General features: G+C 42.7%; 1 protein-coding gene across 1 annotated transcript in view; it reads right to left on the bottom strand.

The window, feature by feature from the left end:
• The window catches only part of LOC116353406 (brevican core protein-like), a 40,274-nt gene extending 28,227 nt beyond the window's left edge, over positions 1-12,047 (bottom strand). Inside the window, exon 1 of the mRNA XM_031788653.1 lies at positions 11,823-12,047. Within this exon, the coding sequence (XP_031644513.1) occupies positions 11,823-11,842 (20 nt within the window). The 5' untranslated portion in view covers positions 11,843-12,047. The remainder of the gene's footprint in view (positions 1-11,822) is intronic.
• Between the last annotated feature and the right edge of the window lie 6,395 nt (positions 12,048-18,442).

Raw genomic sequence — 18,442 nt, 5'->3', positions numbered from 1 at the left:
ATAATCAATCCTCAAGGTGTTATTCAAATATCTATTCGATAATATATCAACTGGGACAGATGGCTTCTTAGTAGGAAAGAGAGAAACAATGGCCGCATTTGTCCCTTATGCACAAAACACTCTGAGAGACTCCAGCTGACCACTGACGCAATGTTGACAAATTTTTCAAAATAAAAGCCTGAAACTATGTATTGTGACAATAGACACATTAGGGAAGCCATAGAAAAAGGAATCTGGTTGATATCTCATTCACTGCTCAATAGAGACGCATAGGAATGCAGAGATTTCTAAAGAGTCACTTCCTGATTGGATTTTTCTCAGGCTTTCGCCTGCGATATCAGTTCTGTTATACTCACAGACAATATTTTTACAGTTTTGGAAACTTTAGAGTGTTTTCTATCCTAAGCTGTCAATTATATGCATATTCTAGCATATTGTCCTGACAAAATAGCCTGTTTACTTTGGGAATGTTATTTTTCCAAAAATGAAAGTAGTGCCCCCTAGATTCAAGAGGATATTATTAACCAGGTAGGCTAGTTGAGAACAAGTTCTCATTTGCAACTGCGACCTGGCCAAGATAAAGCGTAGCAATTCGACACATTCAACAACACAGAGTTACACATGGAATAAACAAAACATACAGTCAATAATACAATAGAACAAAAGAAAACAAAAAGTATATATACAGTGAGTGCAAATGAGGTAAGTTAAGGAAATAAATAGGCCATGGTGGTGAAGTAATTACAATATAGCAATTAAACACTGGAATGGTAGATCGGCAGAAGATGAATGTGCAGGTAGAGATACTGAGGTGCAAAGGAGCAAAATAAATACCAGTATGGGGATGAGGTAGGTAGATAGATGGGCTGTTTACAAATGGGCGATGTACAGGTGCAGTGATCTGTAAGCTGCTCTGACAGCTGGTGCTTAAAGCTAGTGAGGGGGATGTGAGTCTCCAGCTTCAGAGATTTTTGCAATTCGTTCCAATCATGGGCAGCAGAGAACTGGAAGGAAAGACGACCAAAGGAGGAATTGGCTTTGGGGGTGACCAGTGAGATATACCTGCTGGAGTACGTGCTACGAGTGGGTGCTGCTATGGTGACCAGTGAGCTGAGATAAGGCGGGGCATTATCTAGCAGAGACTTGTAGATAACCTGTAGCCAGTGGGTTTGGCGACGAGTATGAAGCGAGGGCCAACCAACAAGAGCGTACAGGTCGCAATCGTGGGTAGTGTATGGGGCTTTGGTGACAAAACGGATGGCACTGTGATAGACTGCATCCAGTTTGTTCTGTAGAGTGTTGGAGGCTATTTTATAGATGACATCGAGAATCGGTAGGATGGTCAGTTTTACGAGGGTATGTTTGGCAGCATGAGTGAAGGATGCTTTGTTGCGATATAGGAAGCCGATTCTAGATTTAATTTTGGATTGGAGATGCTTAATGTGAGTTTGGAAGGAGAGTTTACAGTCTAACCAGACACCCAGGTGTAGTTGTCCACGTATTCTAAGTCAGAGCCGTCCAGAGTAGTGATGCTGGACGGGCGAGCAGGTGCGGGCAGTGATTGTTTGAAAAGCATGCATTTAGTTTTACTTGCGTTTAAGAGCAGTTGGAGGCCACGGAAGGAGAGTTGTATGGCATTGAAGCTCATCTGGAGCTTAGTTAACACAGTGTCCAAGGAGGGGCCAGAAGTATACAGAATGGTGTCGTCTGCGTAGAAGTGGATCAGAGAATCACCAGCAGCAAGAGCAACATCATTGATGTATACAGAAAAGAGAGTAAACCAGGCGAGTGTGTGTGTGCAGCTTTTTGTTCCAGCCCACCACAAACACTTCTGTTCCAATCCATTAGTTGAATCAAATTAGTTCATTCTGGTGCCTTTAGTGCAGGGCTGAACCAAAAGCCTGCACACCCTGTATCTCTCCTGGATCCTGGGTTGGTTGACTACGGGTGTACTGCCGCAGTACATGTCTCATACAAGAGGCATACCAAGGTCAAATCACATAAACAGCTACAAGATGGGACTGATAGAATTGGAAGCTTCGCTTCTAGTCCTTAGGAAACTGCACTATTTCATTTTTTAAATGTATTATTTCTTACATTGTTAGTTCAGAAAACCTTAAGTGTTATTACATACAGCCGGAAAGAACTATGGGATATCAGAGAGACGTCGACTTACCAACACAACCAGCACTACGACCAGGAATACGACTTTCCCAAAATGGAGACTTTGTCTGCACCTCCCAGGACATTTGAACTGATTCCAGAGGCCGACCCAAAACAACGCTGTCGGAGGAGAGGGTACCGGAGCGGTCTTCTAGTGAGGCTTCGTATGTGCGCACACCACCCACCGCTTCAGAGTATATTACTTGCTATTATCCAGTCCCTACAGTAGTTAACAAAATGTATGAAATCAGGGCAAGAGTTGCTTTCCAAAGAGATATCTGGGATTGTAACATACTCTGTTTCACAAAAACATGGCTAGCTGGGGACATGCTGTCGGAGTCCGTACAGCCAGAGGGTTTTTCAGTGCATCGCACTGACAGGAATAAACATCTCTCCGGTAACAAGAAGGGTGGTGGTGTACGTTTCATGATTAACAACTCATGGTGTAATTGTAACAACATACAAGAACTCAGGTCATTTTGTTCACCTGACATAGAATTCCTCACAATCAAAAGCAGACCATATTATCCCCCCGCAGCGGATACCAAGACGGCCAACAAGGAACTTCACTGGACTTTATGCAAACTGGAAACCATATATCCTGAGGCTGCATTTATTGTAGCTGGAGATTTTAACAAAGCTAATTTGAGAACAAGGCTACCTAAATTCTATAAGCATATCATTTGCAGTACACAAGCGAGTAACACGCTCGACCATTGCTACTCCAACTTCCGCCATGCATACAAGGCCCTCCACCGCCCTCCTTTTGGCGATTCCGACCATGACTCCATCTTGTTGCTCCCCTCCTATAGGCAGAAACTAAAACAGGAAGCACCCGTGCTTAGGCCTATCCAATGCTGGTCTGACCAATCGGATTCCATGCTTCAAGATTGCTTCAATCACATGGACTGGGATATGTTCCGGGTAGCCTCAGACAATAACATTGACGTATACGCTGACTCGATGAGCGAGTTTATAAGGAAGAGTATAGGAGATCTTGTACCAACTGTGGCTATTAAAACCTTCCCTAACCAGAAACCGTGGATTGATGGCAGCATTCGCGCAAAGCTGAAAGCAAGTACCACCGCATTTAATCATGGCAAGGCGACTGGAAACATGACCGAATACAAACAGATTAGTTATTCCCTCCATAAGGCAATTAAACAAGCAAACTATCAGTATAGAGACAAAGTGGAGTCGCAATTCAATGTCTCAAACATGAGACGTATGTAGCAGGGTCTACACACTTCTGTCATCATGAAGTGCTTTGAGATACTAGTCAAGGATCATATCACCTCCAACCTACCTGTCACACCCAGCTGCTTACCGCGCCAATAGGTCCACAGATGATGCAATCGCCATCACACTGCACACTGCTCTATCCCATCGGGACAAGAGGAATACCTATGTAAGAATGCTGCTCATCAACTACAGCTCAGCATTCAACACCATAGTACCCTCCAATCTCATTATTAAGCTTGAGACCCTGGATCTCGACCCTGCCCTGTGCAACTGGGCCCTGGACTTCCTGACGGGACGCCCCCAGGTGGTGAAGGTAGGAAACATGACCACCGCTACGCTGATCCTCAACACTGGGGCCCCACAAGGGTGCGTTCTCAGCCCCCTTCTGTACTCCCTGTTCCCCCATGACTGCGAGGCCATTCATGCCCCCAACTCAATCATCAAGTTTGCAGATGCAACTACAGTGGTAGGCTTGAGTACCAACAACAACAAGGCAGCCTACAGGGAGGAGGTGAGGGCCCTAGGAGTGTGGTGTCAGGAAAATAACCTCTCACTTAATGTCAGCAAAACAAAAGAGATGATCGTGTACTTCAGGAAACAGCAAAGGGTGCACCCCCCTATCCACTTCGACGAGACAGCAGTGAAAAAGGTGAAACGTTTTAAGTTCCTCGGTGTACACACCACCGACAAACTGAAATGGACCACGCACATAGACAGTGTGGTGAAGAAGGCGCAACAGCGCCTCTTCAATCTCAGGAGGCTGAAAAAATGTGTCTTGTCACCCTCACTAACTTTTTTGTGTGTCTCGTCACCCTCACTAACTTGACACCCTCACTAACTTGTCACAATCATTAACATGTATCACTAGCCACTTTAACTATGCCACTTTGTTTACATACTCATCTCATATGTATATACTGTACTCGATACCATCTACTGTATCTTGCCTATGCCGCTCTGTACCATCACTCATTCATATATCTTTATGTACATATTCTTTATCCCCTTACACTTGGGTGTATAAGACAGTAGTCTTGGAATTGTTACTGCATTGTCGGAACTAGAAGCACAAGCATTTCGCTACATTCGCATTAACATCTGCTAACCATGTGTATGTGACAAATAACATTTGATTTGATTTGAACTTGACACCCTCACGAACTTGACACCCTCACGAACTTGACACCCTCACTAACTTGACACCCTCACTAACTTGACACCCTCACTAACTTGTCACCCTCAGTAACTTTTACAGGTGCACAATTGAGAGCAACCTGTCGGGCTGTATCACCCCCTGGTATGGCAACTGACCGCCCACAATGGCAGGGCTCTCCAGAGGATGGTGAGTTCTGCACAACGCATCACCGGGGGCAAACTACCTGCCCTCCAGGACGCCTACAACACCCGATGTCACAGGAAGGCACAAAAGATAATCAAGGCCACTGCCTGTTCACCCCGCTTCTATCCAGAAGGCGAGGTCAGTACAGGTACATCAAAGCTGGGACAGAGAGATTGAAAAACAGCTTATATCTCAAGGCCATCATATTGTTAAACAGCTATCATTAGCACAGAGAGGCTGCTGCCTACCTACAGACTTGATATCATTGGCCACTTTAATAAATGGTACACTAGTCACTTTAATAATGTAATGGGTGCGGGTTGGTGGCAGGGAAGTCAGGCGCAGGAGAATCGAACTTGGTGTAAACGGAGTTGTTTAATCAGTGCTTCACAAAACTCCAAAACCATAATGACAAAATAATAAAAAAGTGGGTATAAAACCCGTCGCGCACCAACACATAATACACCTACATACAATCAAACAATCTCCGACAAGGACATGAGGGGAAACAGAGGGTTAAATACACAACATGTAATTGATGGGATTGGAACCAGGTGTGAAGGAAGACGAGACAAAACCAATGGAAAATGAAAAATGGATCAGTGATGGCTAGAAGATAAGTGACGTCGACCACCGAACACCACCCAAACAAGGAGAGGGACCGACATCGGCTGAAGTCATGACAAATAATTCCACTTTAAGAATGTTTACATTCTCGCATCACTCATCTCATAAGTATATACTGTATACTGTATCCTTCACTATCTATTCTTGACTATCTATTGCATCTTAGCCGCTCTGTTACTGCTCATCCATATATACATATATATTCTTATCCCATTCCTTTACTCGATTGTGTGTATTAGGTTTTGTTGTGGAATTGTTAAATATTACCTGTTAGATAGTGCTGCACTGTCGGATCTAGAAGCACAAGCATTTCGCTACACTCACAATAACATCTGCTAACCATGTGTATGTGACCAATACAATTTGATTTGATTTGAAGCTATGTAGCTCTTGCACCCATTTTAGTGAGGTTGTGTTTTATGTCACTTAATTTCAAGGTTGGGGGATGCTTAATGGAGTGTTTAGTTTAGATCAAATCTTGCTTTCCCTCCTTACCTCCTGCTCTCCATCACTTCTGTCAGGACACCTCTCACTTCTCTGCTTATGCTCCCACTCCTCCATCTCCCCCTCTACTCTCCACCCGCCCAGCCTATATGTTGTGTCCATTACTGAAGTGAACTAAATGAGCCCACAGTCCCAGAGGCTGCGTGGTGAAAGCCAGAGAAACAGAGTGCACTCAGAGCAGCCCGGCTCTCGCCTCCTGCAGGGTGGGATGAAAGACAAGAAGGTGCATGATGTCCTGGTTTCCCTGGATGAGGAGACAGTGTCACGGGGGAAGCAGAAGATGTTAGCAGTCTCTGCACGGCCCAGCGAGGCACAACATCCGCATTTTGTTTTATAGAAAACTACAAAAGGAACGGTTCTGGCACAGACACACAAGAGAAGGTTGGTGGCTTGTTTTTAATTCTCTCAGCTCATTGTCTCTTCATCGCTGGTCTGTCCTCCGTAACCCTAGTTCATTCATCTAACTTCCCCTTTTTCAATGAACACCGGAGGCTCATTCAAGTTCCTTTATTAAGTACTACCTCTGACTCTTCCCCACAGCCTTGTCTGTTAAAGGGATAGTTCATGCAAATTACAATGCAATTTGGGTGAACTATCCCTTTAACAACCATGTAGAACCCAGTTACTTTCCGTTTAGTAATTTAACCTGCTTCCACATATTCATAAATCACTCATGTCCCGTTACCACAAAAAAGCCCCTTAGGGAAGATTACTCTTCAACTCCCCAGTGTCTGTTTTCTCTATCACACATCCCAAGAGTTTGCTCACCTTACCTCTACAGTCATTTATGGCTGCATTGTAAGTTGAGAAATGTGTGTGTGCTGTAACTTGAACTTTCACCTAAGTCAAGTATTAATGTCAATGGGAGATTGATGTCATTGACGTGGAAATCTCTAGTAAGGATTATTACATATTATTTGGGCTGGAGATTCAATAGATTATAAATCCGAATGGATTTATCTATTTATCCATCCATCCTTCCTTCCTTTTCATGTAGCTAATAAAAAGTGTGTGAATCACACAACCACCCCCACTATTGCAATTTCAGATTCTTGGTTGAAAATTATTTTTGTTGTGGTTCTTTTACCTCTTTTTCTCCCCAATTTCGTAATATTCAATTGCTACAGTCTTGACCCATCGCTACAACTCCCGTACGGACTCAGGAGAGGCGACGGTCGAGAGCCATGTGTCCTCCGAAACATGACCCTGCCAAGCCACAATGCCTCTTGAAACACTGCGATGCAGTGCCTTAACAGCTGCTCCACTTGGGAGTGAAAATTACATTTGATTGAACCCAAGAGTCTATCAGAAAGTGTCTTCAAATAAACTGAAATAGCATAAAAAAAATGGAAATGGAATTTTAGCCAACCCCCTGATTTGACTTAATTGAAATTGAATTGACCCCAACCCTTGTGTCAACATAGTTGTACTACCTACCAGTGGATGACAAACTCTTCAAAAGTTCAAATTCACAACCAATGGTGGCAATAACATGTGTTTGTCAAGACTGAATCTTCAGACGTAGCTTGGGGGGTGGATGTTCTACGCTAATGTGGGCTCTGGACAACAACCTTTGTGACCACAAAGCACACAAGCCAAGGATAATAACAAGTAATATACTCCCACTCTGTCACCAGCCATTTTAAATCACGTCTGGCAAATTAGATTGGTTAAAATTAGCCCTGAAGTTGAATATTGATAATAGTTTGGTAGTTATGAGCTAGAATCCTATTGGTGCCACTAGATTAAAGTGCCAAAGCAGTACAGCGGGGGTCAGATCATATATGTGCAATGATCTTCTTCAGATGGGTTGTATTGAGAGGAGAAGAATACCCATCATAAACTCTCCTCAGAAAATAGTTAATGGAATAGACAACAGTTCAATGGAATAGACAACAGGTGGAAATTATAGGCAATTAGCAAGACACCCCCAATAAAGGAGTGGTTCTGCAGGTGGTGACCACAGACCACTTCTCAGTTCCTATGCTTCCTGGCTGATGTTTTGGTCACTTTTGAATGCTGGCGGTGCTTTCACTCTAGTGGTAGCATGAGACTGAGTCTACAACCCACACAAGTGGCTCAGGTAGTGCCGCTCATCCAGGATGGCACATCAATGCGAGCTGTGGCAAGAAGGTTTGCTGTGTCTGTCAGCGAAGTGTCCAGAGCATGGAGGCGCTACCAGGAGACAGGCCAGTACATCAGGAGACGTGGAGGAGGCCGTAGGAGGGCAACAACCCAGCATCAGGACAGCTACCTCTGACTTTGTGCAAGGAGGAGCAGGAGGAGCACTGCCAGAGCCCTGCAAAATGACCTCCAGCAGGCCACAAATGTGCATGTGTCTGCTCAAATGGTCAGAAACAGACTCCATGAGGGTGGTATGAGGGCCCGACGTCCACAGGTGGGGGTTGTGCTTACAGCCCAACACCATGCAGGACGTTTGGCATTTGCCAGAGAACACCAAGATTGGCAAATTCGCCACTGGCGCCCTGTGCTCTTCTCAGATGAAAGTAGGTTCGCACTGAGCACATGTGACAGTCTGGAGACACCGTGGAGAACGTTTTGCTGCCTGCAACATCCTCCAGCATGACCGGTTTGGCGGTGGGTCAGTCATGGTGTGGGGTGGCATTTCTTTGGGGGGCCACACAGCCCTCCATGTGCTCGCCAGAGGTAGCCTGACTGCCATTAGGTACTGAGATGAGATCCTCAGACCCCTTGTGAGACCATATGCTGGTGCGGTTGGCCCTGGGTTCCTCCTAATGCAAGACAATGCTAGACCTCATGTGGCTGGAGTGTGTCAGCAGTTCCTGCAAGAGGAAGGCATTTATGCTATGGACTGGCCCGCCCGTTCCCCAGACTTGATTCCAATTGAGCACATCTGGGACATCATGTCTCGCTCCATCCACCAACAGACTGTTCAGGAGTTGGCGGATGCTTTAGTCCAGGTCTGGGAGGAGATCCCTCAGGAGACCATCCGCCACCTCATCAGGAGCATGCCCAGGCGTTGTAGGGAGGTCATGCAGGCACGTGGAGGCCACACACACTACCGAGCCTCATTTGGACTTGTTTTAAGGACATTACATCAAAGTTGGATCAGCCTGTAGTGTGGTTTTCCACTTTAATTTTGAGTGTGACTCCAAATCCAGACCTCCATGGGTTGATAAATTTGATTTCCATTGATACTTTTTTTGTGTGATTTTGTTATCAGCACATTCAACTATGTAAAGAAAAAAGTATTTAATAAGAATATTTCCTTCATTCAGATCTAGGATGTGTTATTTTAGTGTTCCCTTTATTTTTTTGAGCAGTATATATTTACAGCAGCCATGAAGGTTTTAAATTATATCACTGAAGCCATTGACAAAAAACAGCACGGTGTCTCAATTTGTATTGATCTCTCTAAGGCTTTTGATACAGTTGATCATGCTATACTGAGGCAGAGATTGTCGAGTGTAGGTCTTTCGGAGCATGCAGTTGCATGGTTTGCTAACTATCTGTCTGATAGAACTCAGTGCACTCAATTTGACGGTCTTATGTCTGTTAAATTGCCTGTCTTGAATGGTATGCCCCAAGGTTCTGTACTTGGTCCTCTCTTACTCACAATTTATATACATGATTTAGACAAAAATGTCCAAAATGCACAACTTCATTTTTATGCTGATTATACTGTTATTTACTGTTGTGCCTCGTCTCTTACAGAAGCTTTCCAGAACATGCAAACTGTTTTTTATACTGTTCAACATACCTTGTGTCAATTGAAGCTTATCCTCAATACTGACAAAACTAAACTAATGGTGTTTTCTAATGCAAGAAATAGTCCTCTGAACCTTTCACCTATTACTACCTGTCAGGGCAAGGAGATTGAGGTTGTAATCTTATATAAATATCTTGGAATTTTCATTGATGACGGCCTCTCTTTTAAATTGCATATTCAACAACTTACAAAAAAATTGAAGCTGAAATTGGGATTTTATTTTAGGAATAAGGCCTGTTTTTCTTTGAAGCCAGAAGGAGGCTAGTATCAGTTACATTTATGCCTTTACTAGACTATGGGGATATTTTATATATGAATGCTTCCGCTCAATGTTTGAGATCAATTGACACTCTTTACCATGGCACTTTGAGATTTATTTTAAACTGCAAAACCCTTACGCACCACTGCACTTTGTATACCAGGGTTGGCTGGCCTTCTCTAGTCACTCGTAGGCTCAGTCACTGGTATACTTTAATTTACAAAGCCATTTTGGGTTTACTACCTTTTTATTAGTGCATTTTTATTGTTCGGAAATGTGGTGGGTACTCTCTTCGTTCGCTGGAGTTTATCCTGCAAACTGTTCCAAATGTCCAAACTGAATTTGGTAAAAGGGCTTTTATGTACTCTGCGCCATCGTCTTGGAACACCTTACAAAATACTTTTAAACTGGAAGAACTTGTCCCGATTGGTGTTTTTAAACCACTAATGAAGGATTTTAAGGCTGATTCCCTGACCTGTCAATGTTTTTAATTTGCTGTTTTATATTCTTGTGAATTCAATGGTTTTTAATAGATTACTTGTAGTTTTTCATGTTGTCTGTCTGTAATTATTTTGTAATGACTTGGTGCTGCCTATCTTGGCCAGGGCGCTCTTGAAAAAGAGATTTAAAATTGTCAAAATGAAACAAAAATAGCTTCTTAGCAAAGAGCTATTTCTCAAGCAAGAATTTTGATAGGACTGTCTGGGAGTGGTCTGAGTGGGGAGGGGAAAACTGAAAACTAGATGTTATTGGCAGAGAGGTGTGCAACTCTCTTATTGGTCTATTGATGATGTCACCAGGCAGGCCAAAACTCCATCCCACCAAAACAGGCTGAAAAATCAAGCAGTCTTTTCAAACAGCTCTTACACAAAAAGGGATTTGTCCTAATTTCCACAATTCCAAAGTATTATTCCAACTTCATAGTGTGGAAATAAATAGAAAACCCAGGCAATCACGATTTTGACTGCACTGGACCTTTAAAGTCCAATGTCACTGACAGAGACTGAGGCTTCTAGCCTGTGATGCCAAAGGCAACATGTCCACTAAGAGACTGCATTAGATAGGGGGGAGTGAGAGAGAGAGAGCAGGAGAGAGAGAGAGAAATAGAAGTAGCAGGGAGGAGACAAGAGAGGGAGTGTAAGAGAGAAAGAAAGACTAAAGACAGTGAGAGATGCTATATATGACCCTGTCTAAACTGAGTTACTAGGAAGGGTACTGTACTAGTGGAGAAGAGAGAAAAAAGAAAGTGGTGAAGGAAAGTATGGAGTTGAATTATGTGTAAGTTTCTACATTAGAAAAAGGGTGAAGACGTCTACTGTACGTTTCTTAATGTCATTAAAGAGCTTTGCAAGATGTTCCACAAACCATATCAGAACTCTCAAATGTCCACATAAAAACCCTCGTTCATCAGCAGCATTTAGTAGGCGACACCTTCGCACATAGTTGGTTCAAACTTTAGTTTAAAACGTTTAAAACGTATCAGCCAAAAGACACTGCATTAAGATTATGTCATGATTATGTCAAGATTATGTCATGAAAAGTTATGTTACTGGGTTTATCCTCAATCTGATGCAAAGACGTTAAAATGACGCTGCCAAATGTCACAGTAGAATAAAGAAATTTGAAAGGTATTGTTCTTAACATATACTTTTGTCCTGACAGTGCGCAGGTGAGCTTCAAAGAAATACGACCCTAAATGATCTAATCCTGTTTGTAGCCCTATTATAGCCCATGTAAATAAGAGTAGGCTAAATTCAGGACCACCGGGGGAGGAACGCAATGCGAGGAAAGAAAGAAAAGCTCCATGTCACATATAAGTGCAGGTTATGGGTAAATACAATAAATATACTCTGACATGGTCAACTATAACTTTCTGCCCTCATTAAAGCGGCATCGGTCCAAAGCTGTTAGGCTAAATTAAGTAAAACGTCACCTACCGCATTCTTTTGACAAACATTTCGATTAATGGTTGTGAAGTACTGGACTTTATAATATTTTTGGTTGAAGTGAAGTGAATTATTTTCGGTATCGTCTCCCTCTTGGTGCAGTGCGCGCGGGATATTGCGACGTTCGATAAGGGACGGTCCTCAATAATGCAGGGAGCTCTATGCAGGTATGGGACGCGTGCGTCCGACCGGCTGCAAAGAACAGGGAGAAAAGAGGGAGTTTGAGACAGTGAGGGCAAATATAAAATCTTGAACTGCCCACTTTTTTCATGCAACTAAGAGGATGGAGGAGAATGTGTCCGTCAAAAAGGGATGGGGTATAAAGTGGGATGGAATGACAGCCTACAGAGCAATACAGTTGAACTGCTTGAGCAACGTCTCAACGTAGCGTTATTCGTCATAAAACTGATGGTGAATATGACATTTAATGGAAACGACACAGGGTTCTATTGCAGTAAAAGGGCGAGAGAAGAGAAATGCCGTGCGTAGAGAGGAGACAAATGGGGATAGTGCGTCAGTCAGTGCAGCACGCGGGCAAATTGCTGATGCTGCAGGCACGCGCTGAGAGAGAGTATCCGCTAGATTAGCAGGAAGCAGGCAAGAAAACGATGTGAAGATGGGCTGCAGCCTACGAAAAAAGTATATTAAATATAACGTATGCCTGCAGATAACCATGAATAATGCATTTACAATAGGCTTATAATGCACTTACAATAGTTTAATATTGGTCAATGAACATAATGCAAATTATTTAGAAATTCTATATGTTATGTTAAATTAGGATATTATTTAGATCAAAATGAGTACATGCAATGTTTATGTCCACAAAGGTTGACAAAGACCTTTGAACTTCAAAGTTCCTTTTCTGCTGATCATTTCTGAAAGTGCATCATTGACAACATTGTCTTCTTAACCCCAAAGAACAGTATGCAAAGCAAGCACAGTGTGGCATCCCATCCTAAGGGTTAAACTGTGAATTTTGGGAAACAGAGTCGAGTTGAGTGGTTGGTACACAGTACATACAGTGCCTTCAGAAAGTAGTCACACCCCTTGACTTTTTCCACACCTCGATTGTACAATATTTGCACAATATTCTTTTTAAGTTTCAAGCTCAGTCAAGTTGGTTGTTGATCATTGCTAGACAGCCATTTTCAAGTCTTGCCACTCAGGAACATTCAATGTTGTCTAGTAAGCAACTCCAGTGTATATTTGGCTTTGTGTTTTAGGGTATTGTTCTTCTGAAAGGAGAATTTGTGTTCCAGTTTCTGTTGGAAAACAGACTGAACCAGATTTTCCTCTAGGATTTTGCCTGTGTTTAGCTCTATTCCTTTTCTTTCACATCATAAATAACTCCTTAGTTCTTGCTGATGACAAGCACACCCATAACGCGTCACCTGAGTGGGTTGATTCACTGATGTGGTCATCCTGTCTGGGTTGGCGCCCCCCCTTGGGTTGTGCCATGGCGGAGATCTTTGTGGGCTATACTCGGCCCTGTCTCAGGATGGTAAGTTGGTGGTTGAAGATATCCCTCTAGTGGTGTTGGGGCTGTGCTTTGGCAAAGTGGGTGGGGTTATATCCTTCCTGTTTGGCCCTGTCCGGGGGTGTCCTCGGATGGGTCCACAGTGTCTCCTGACCCCTCCTGTCTCAGCCTCCAGTATTTATGCTGCAGTAGTTTATGTGCCGGGGGGCTAGGGTCAGTTTGTTATATCTGGAGTACTTCTCCTGTCCTATTCGGTGTCCTGTGTGAATCTAAGTGTGTGTTCTCTAATTCTCTCCTTCTCTCTTTCTTTCTCTCTCTCGGAGGACCTGAGCCCTAGGACCATGCCCCAGGACTACCTGACATGATGAATCCTTGCTGTCCCCAGTCCACCTGGCCGTGCTGCTGCTCCAGACCTGAGCCCTAGGACCATGCCCCAGGACTACCTGACATGATGACTCCTTGCTCTCCCCAGTCCATCTGACCGTGCTGCTGCTCCAGTTTCAACTGTTCTGCCTTATTATTATACGACCATGCTGGTCATTTATGAACATTTGAACATCTTGGCCATGTTCTGTTATAATCTCCACCCGGCACAGCCAGAAGAGGACTGGCCACCCCACATAGCCTGGTTCCTCTCTAGGTTTCTTCCTAGGTTTTGGCCTTTCTAGGGAGTTTTTCCTAGCCACCGTGCTTCTACACCTGCATTGCTTGCTGTTTGGGGTTTTAGGCTGGGTTTCTGTACAGCACTTTGAGATATCAGCTGATGTACGAAGGGCTATATAAATACATTTGATTTGATTTTGGAATATATTTGTATTCTGTACAGGCTTCCTTCTTTTCACTTCTGTCCAGAAAACAAACATTGCAAAACGTAAAGCTGCAAAAAAATTATTTATGATTAGGTTAGTATTGTGGAGTAATTACAATGTTGTTGATCCACCTCTGTTTTCTCCTATCACAGCCATTAAACTCTAACTTTTCTAAAGCCACCATTCGCCTCATTTTGAAACCTGAGCAGTTTCCTTCATCTCTGGCAACTGAGTTAGGAAGGACTCCTGTATCTTTGTAATGACTGGGTGTATTGATACACCATCCAAAGTGTAATTAATAACTTCACCATGCTCAAAGGAATATTTAATGCCTGCTTTTAATTTGTTTTACCTATCTACCAATAGGTGCCGTTCTTTGCGAGGCATTGGAAAACCTCAAAGGTCTTTGTGGTTCAAATTCACTGCTCGACCTTACAGATGTGTGAGGTACAGAGATGAAGTAGTCATTCAAAAATCATGTTAAACATTATTATTGCACACAGAGTGAGTCCATGCAACTTTATTATGTGACTTGTGAAGCAAATTTTTACTCATGAATATATGTAATAAAACAAATTATTTGATTTATTAGGCTCCCCATTAGCTGACGCCAATGGCAACAGCTAGTCTTTCTGAGGTCCGACAAATAACGAAAAAGACATTACAGACAAAAGACTTTACAATTTACATACATTAACATGTAGTCTGTGTGTGCATCTATCAGTTACACATACATGTCAGTACATACACACAACAAGTAGTTCACATGGGGGAAAGGCGTAGCTTTATTTGTTTTTTGAAACCAGGTTTGCTGTTTACTTGCACTATATAAGATGGGAGTTCCATGCCCTCATGGCTCCGTATAATACTGTACGTTTCCTTAAATTTGTCTGAACCTGTGAAAAGACCCCTGGTGGCATGTCTGGTGGGGTAAGTGTGTGTGTTAGTGCTGTGTATACATTGACAATGCAAACAATTTTGAATTTCCAACACGTTTCATATATAAAGAAGAAGTGACGCAGTCAGTTTTTCCTCAACTCTTAGCCAAGAGAGACTGACATGCATAGTATTAATATTAGCCCTCTGATTACAATGACAAATACTTATTGACTAAAGACATTTCAGCTTTTCATTTGTAATTCATTTGTAAAAATGTCCAAAAACATACCGGTAATTCCATTTTGACATTATGGGGTATTGTGTTTAGGCCAGTGACAACAAATCTCAATTTAATCCATTTTATATTCAGGCTGTAACACAACATTTGGAAAAAGTCAAGGGGTGTGAATACTTTTTGAAGGCACTGTATTTTAAGCAGCACCATCTTCTCCAGTTGTGTGAATCACAATTCTCTAAGCTTATTTAATTGGTCAAATAGATATACAGTGGGGAAAACAAGTATTTGATACACTGCCGATTTTGCAGGTTTTCCTACTTACAAAGCATGTAGAGGTCTGTATTTTTTTTAATCATAGGTACACTTCAACTGTGACAGACGGAATCTAAAACAAAAATACAGAAAATCACATTGTATGATTTTTAAGTAATTCATTTGCATTTTATTGCATGACATAAGTATTTGATACATCAGAAAAGCAGAACTTAATATTTGGTACAGAAACCATTGTTTGCAATTACAGAGATCATACGTTTCCTGTAGTTCTTGACCAGGTTTGCACACACTGCAGCAGGGGTTTTGGCACACCCCTCCATACAGACCTTCTCCAGATCCTTCAGGTTTCGGGGCTGTCGCTGGGCAATAAGGACTTTCAGCTCCCTCCAAAGATTTTCTATTGGGTTCAGTTCTGGAGACTGGCTAGGCCACTCCAGGACCTTGAGATGCTTCTTACGGAGCCACTCCTTAGTTGCCCTGGCTGTGAGTTTCAGGTCCTTGTCATGCTGGAAGACCCAGCCACAACCCATCTTCAATGCTCTTACTGAGGGAAGGAGGTTGTTAGCCAAGATCTCGCGATACATGGCCCCATCCATCCTCACCTCAATACGGTGCAGTCGTCCTGTCTCCTTTGCAGAAAAGCATCCCCAAAGAATGATGTTTCCACCTCCATGCTTCATGGTTGGGATGGTGTTCTTGGGTTTGTACTCATCCTTCTTCTTCCTCCAAAAACAGCAAGTGGAGTTTAGACCAAAAATATCTATTTTTGTCTTATCAGACCACATGACCTTCTCCCATTCCTCCTCTGGATCATCCAGATGGTCATTGGCAAACTTCAGACGGGCCCGGACATGCGCTGACGGCGTAGTGTGTTACTAATGGTTTTCTTTGAGACTGTGGTCCCAGCTCTCTTCAGGTCATTGACCAGGTCCTGCCATGTGGTTCTGGGCTGATCCCTCACCTTCCTCATGATCATTGATGCCCCACGAGGTGAGATCTTGCATGTAGCCCCAGACCGAGGGTGATTGACCGTCATCTTGAACTTCTTCCATTTTCTAATAATTGCGCCAACAGTTGTTGCCTTCTTACCAAGCTGCTAGCATATTGTCCTGTAGCCCATCCCAGCCTTGTGCAGGTTTACAATTTTATCCATGATGTCCTTACACAGCTCCCTGGTCTTGGCCATTGTGGAGAGGTTGGAGTCTGTTTGATTGAGTGTGTGGACAGGTGTCTTTTATACAGGTAACGAGTTCAAACAGGTGCAGTTAATACAGGTAATGAGTGGAGAACAGGAGGGCTTCTTAAAGAAAAACTAACAGGTCTGTGAGAGCCGGAATTCTTACTGGTTGGTAGGTGATCAAATACTTATGTCATGCAATAAAATGCAAATGATTTACTTAAAAATCATACAATGTGATTTTCTGGATTCTTGTTTTAGATTCCATCTCTCACAGCTGAAGTGTACCTATGATAACAATTACAGACCTCTACATGCTTTGTAAGTAGGAAAACCTGCAAAATCGGCAGTGTATCAAATACTTGTTCTCCCCACTGTATACGGAAGAGAAAACCAGCACATACATGCTGCATATGGGCATTGAGTTGGAGTTCAACACACCTGGTGGTAGTGTGCCATGGTGGCACCTGTGTTGTTGGGCGGGCAGTGAGTGAATGGTGCTTTGTAGATGTCCTCCTCTGCTTTGGCAGAAGTGGCGGGGCCCAGAGGAATTTAACACTGATGAGACGTTGCCAAGACTGTCTCGGCGGAGAACTGCAAAGCATGAAGGGCTAGGTCATGTTCATTAGGCATCAAATAGAAGAAAACAGACTGAAATAGAGAGGGAATACCTGGACTTGTCCAATAAGAAATATACATTTTATTTTTCCATTGCAAAAACATTTTAGGCTGTTTTGCTGGCTATGTATGGGATTACTTTTAAAAGCCCAGAAAAAGGTGCAATTTCTGTGGTGAAAATCTCACCGGACTCACAGAACTCAATCTTAACAACATTCCAAACATTTAAGGCTGTTTTGTCCAGGGTTTGAGGGCCTACAAACCATGAATATTGAGAGCAACAATCTCCAGACCTTGAGTAAGACTTTCAAGGAGGGTTTGCAAAAACTAGACATTGGATTTGACCGGAAATAATCTTAAATCAATATGAACAGAAAAGCTTATATATAATAGTCAATAATTTAGATTTACCTGGAAATCAAATGTTCCATTTGGAACCCGGGGTCTTAGAGCGACTGGCCAACGTTACAATACTCCATCTCTCATTAAATCCAGTTGATCAAAATCATATAACAAGTGATGTGGTCACAGGACTAAGAAGTTTATGAAACCTTGAAATATCCTGTAATGCTATCTTCTATGAAACAGATATACCAATCTCTCCACCGTTCTCTAACCTGTCATCTCTAGATTACATGATGATTGACAATCAGGATCTCTGGGAGTACCTTGTAGTTTACCGCTTAACTGTCTAGGTAGCCTAGCAGTTAAGAGCGTTAGCGTTAGACCAGTAACCGAAAAGTCGCTGTTTTGAATCCGAGCCAATGAGGTGAAACATCTGTTGATATGCCCTTGCGCAAGGTACTGAAATCTAATTGCTGCTTGTAATTAACCTATTGGTTGTCATCTTTTTATATAAATGTCTTCTCAACCAGAATAGCAGTTTACAACCAGAATATTTAGAAATGTTACCCACTGAGTATGTGATTCATCTCCAACCAGAGTCAGGAAATTTGACAGTAGTATTTGTATTACTTAAGGATCCCCAAAAGCCAAGGCAGCAGCTTCTCTTCCTGGGGTCCAGCAACATTAATGCAGTTAAATACAATTTAAAATATTACACGACATTACATTAACACTTTTCACAACACATTAGGTGTGTTCCCTCTGGCCACTTCTCTACTATCACGTATC

The sequence above is a fragment of the Oncorhynchus kisutch genome, linkage group LG14 (genome assembly GCF_002021735.2).
Source record: "Oncorhynchus kisutch isolate 150728-3 linkage group LG14, Okis_V2, whole genome shotgun sequence".
Lineage (NCBI taxonomy): Eukaryota > Metazoa > Chordata > Actinopteri > Salmoniformes > Salmonidae > Oncorhynchus > Oncorhynchus kisutch.
Note: the sequence above shows the minus strand (reverse complement) of the source record. Positions and strands in the feature narration are given on the sequence as shown.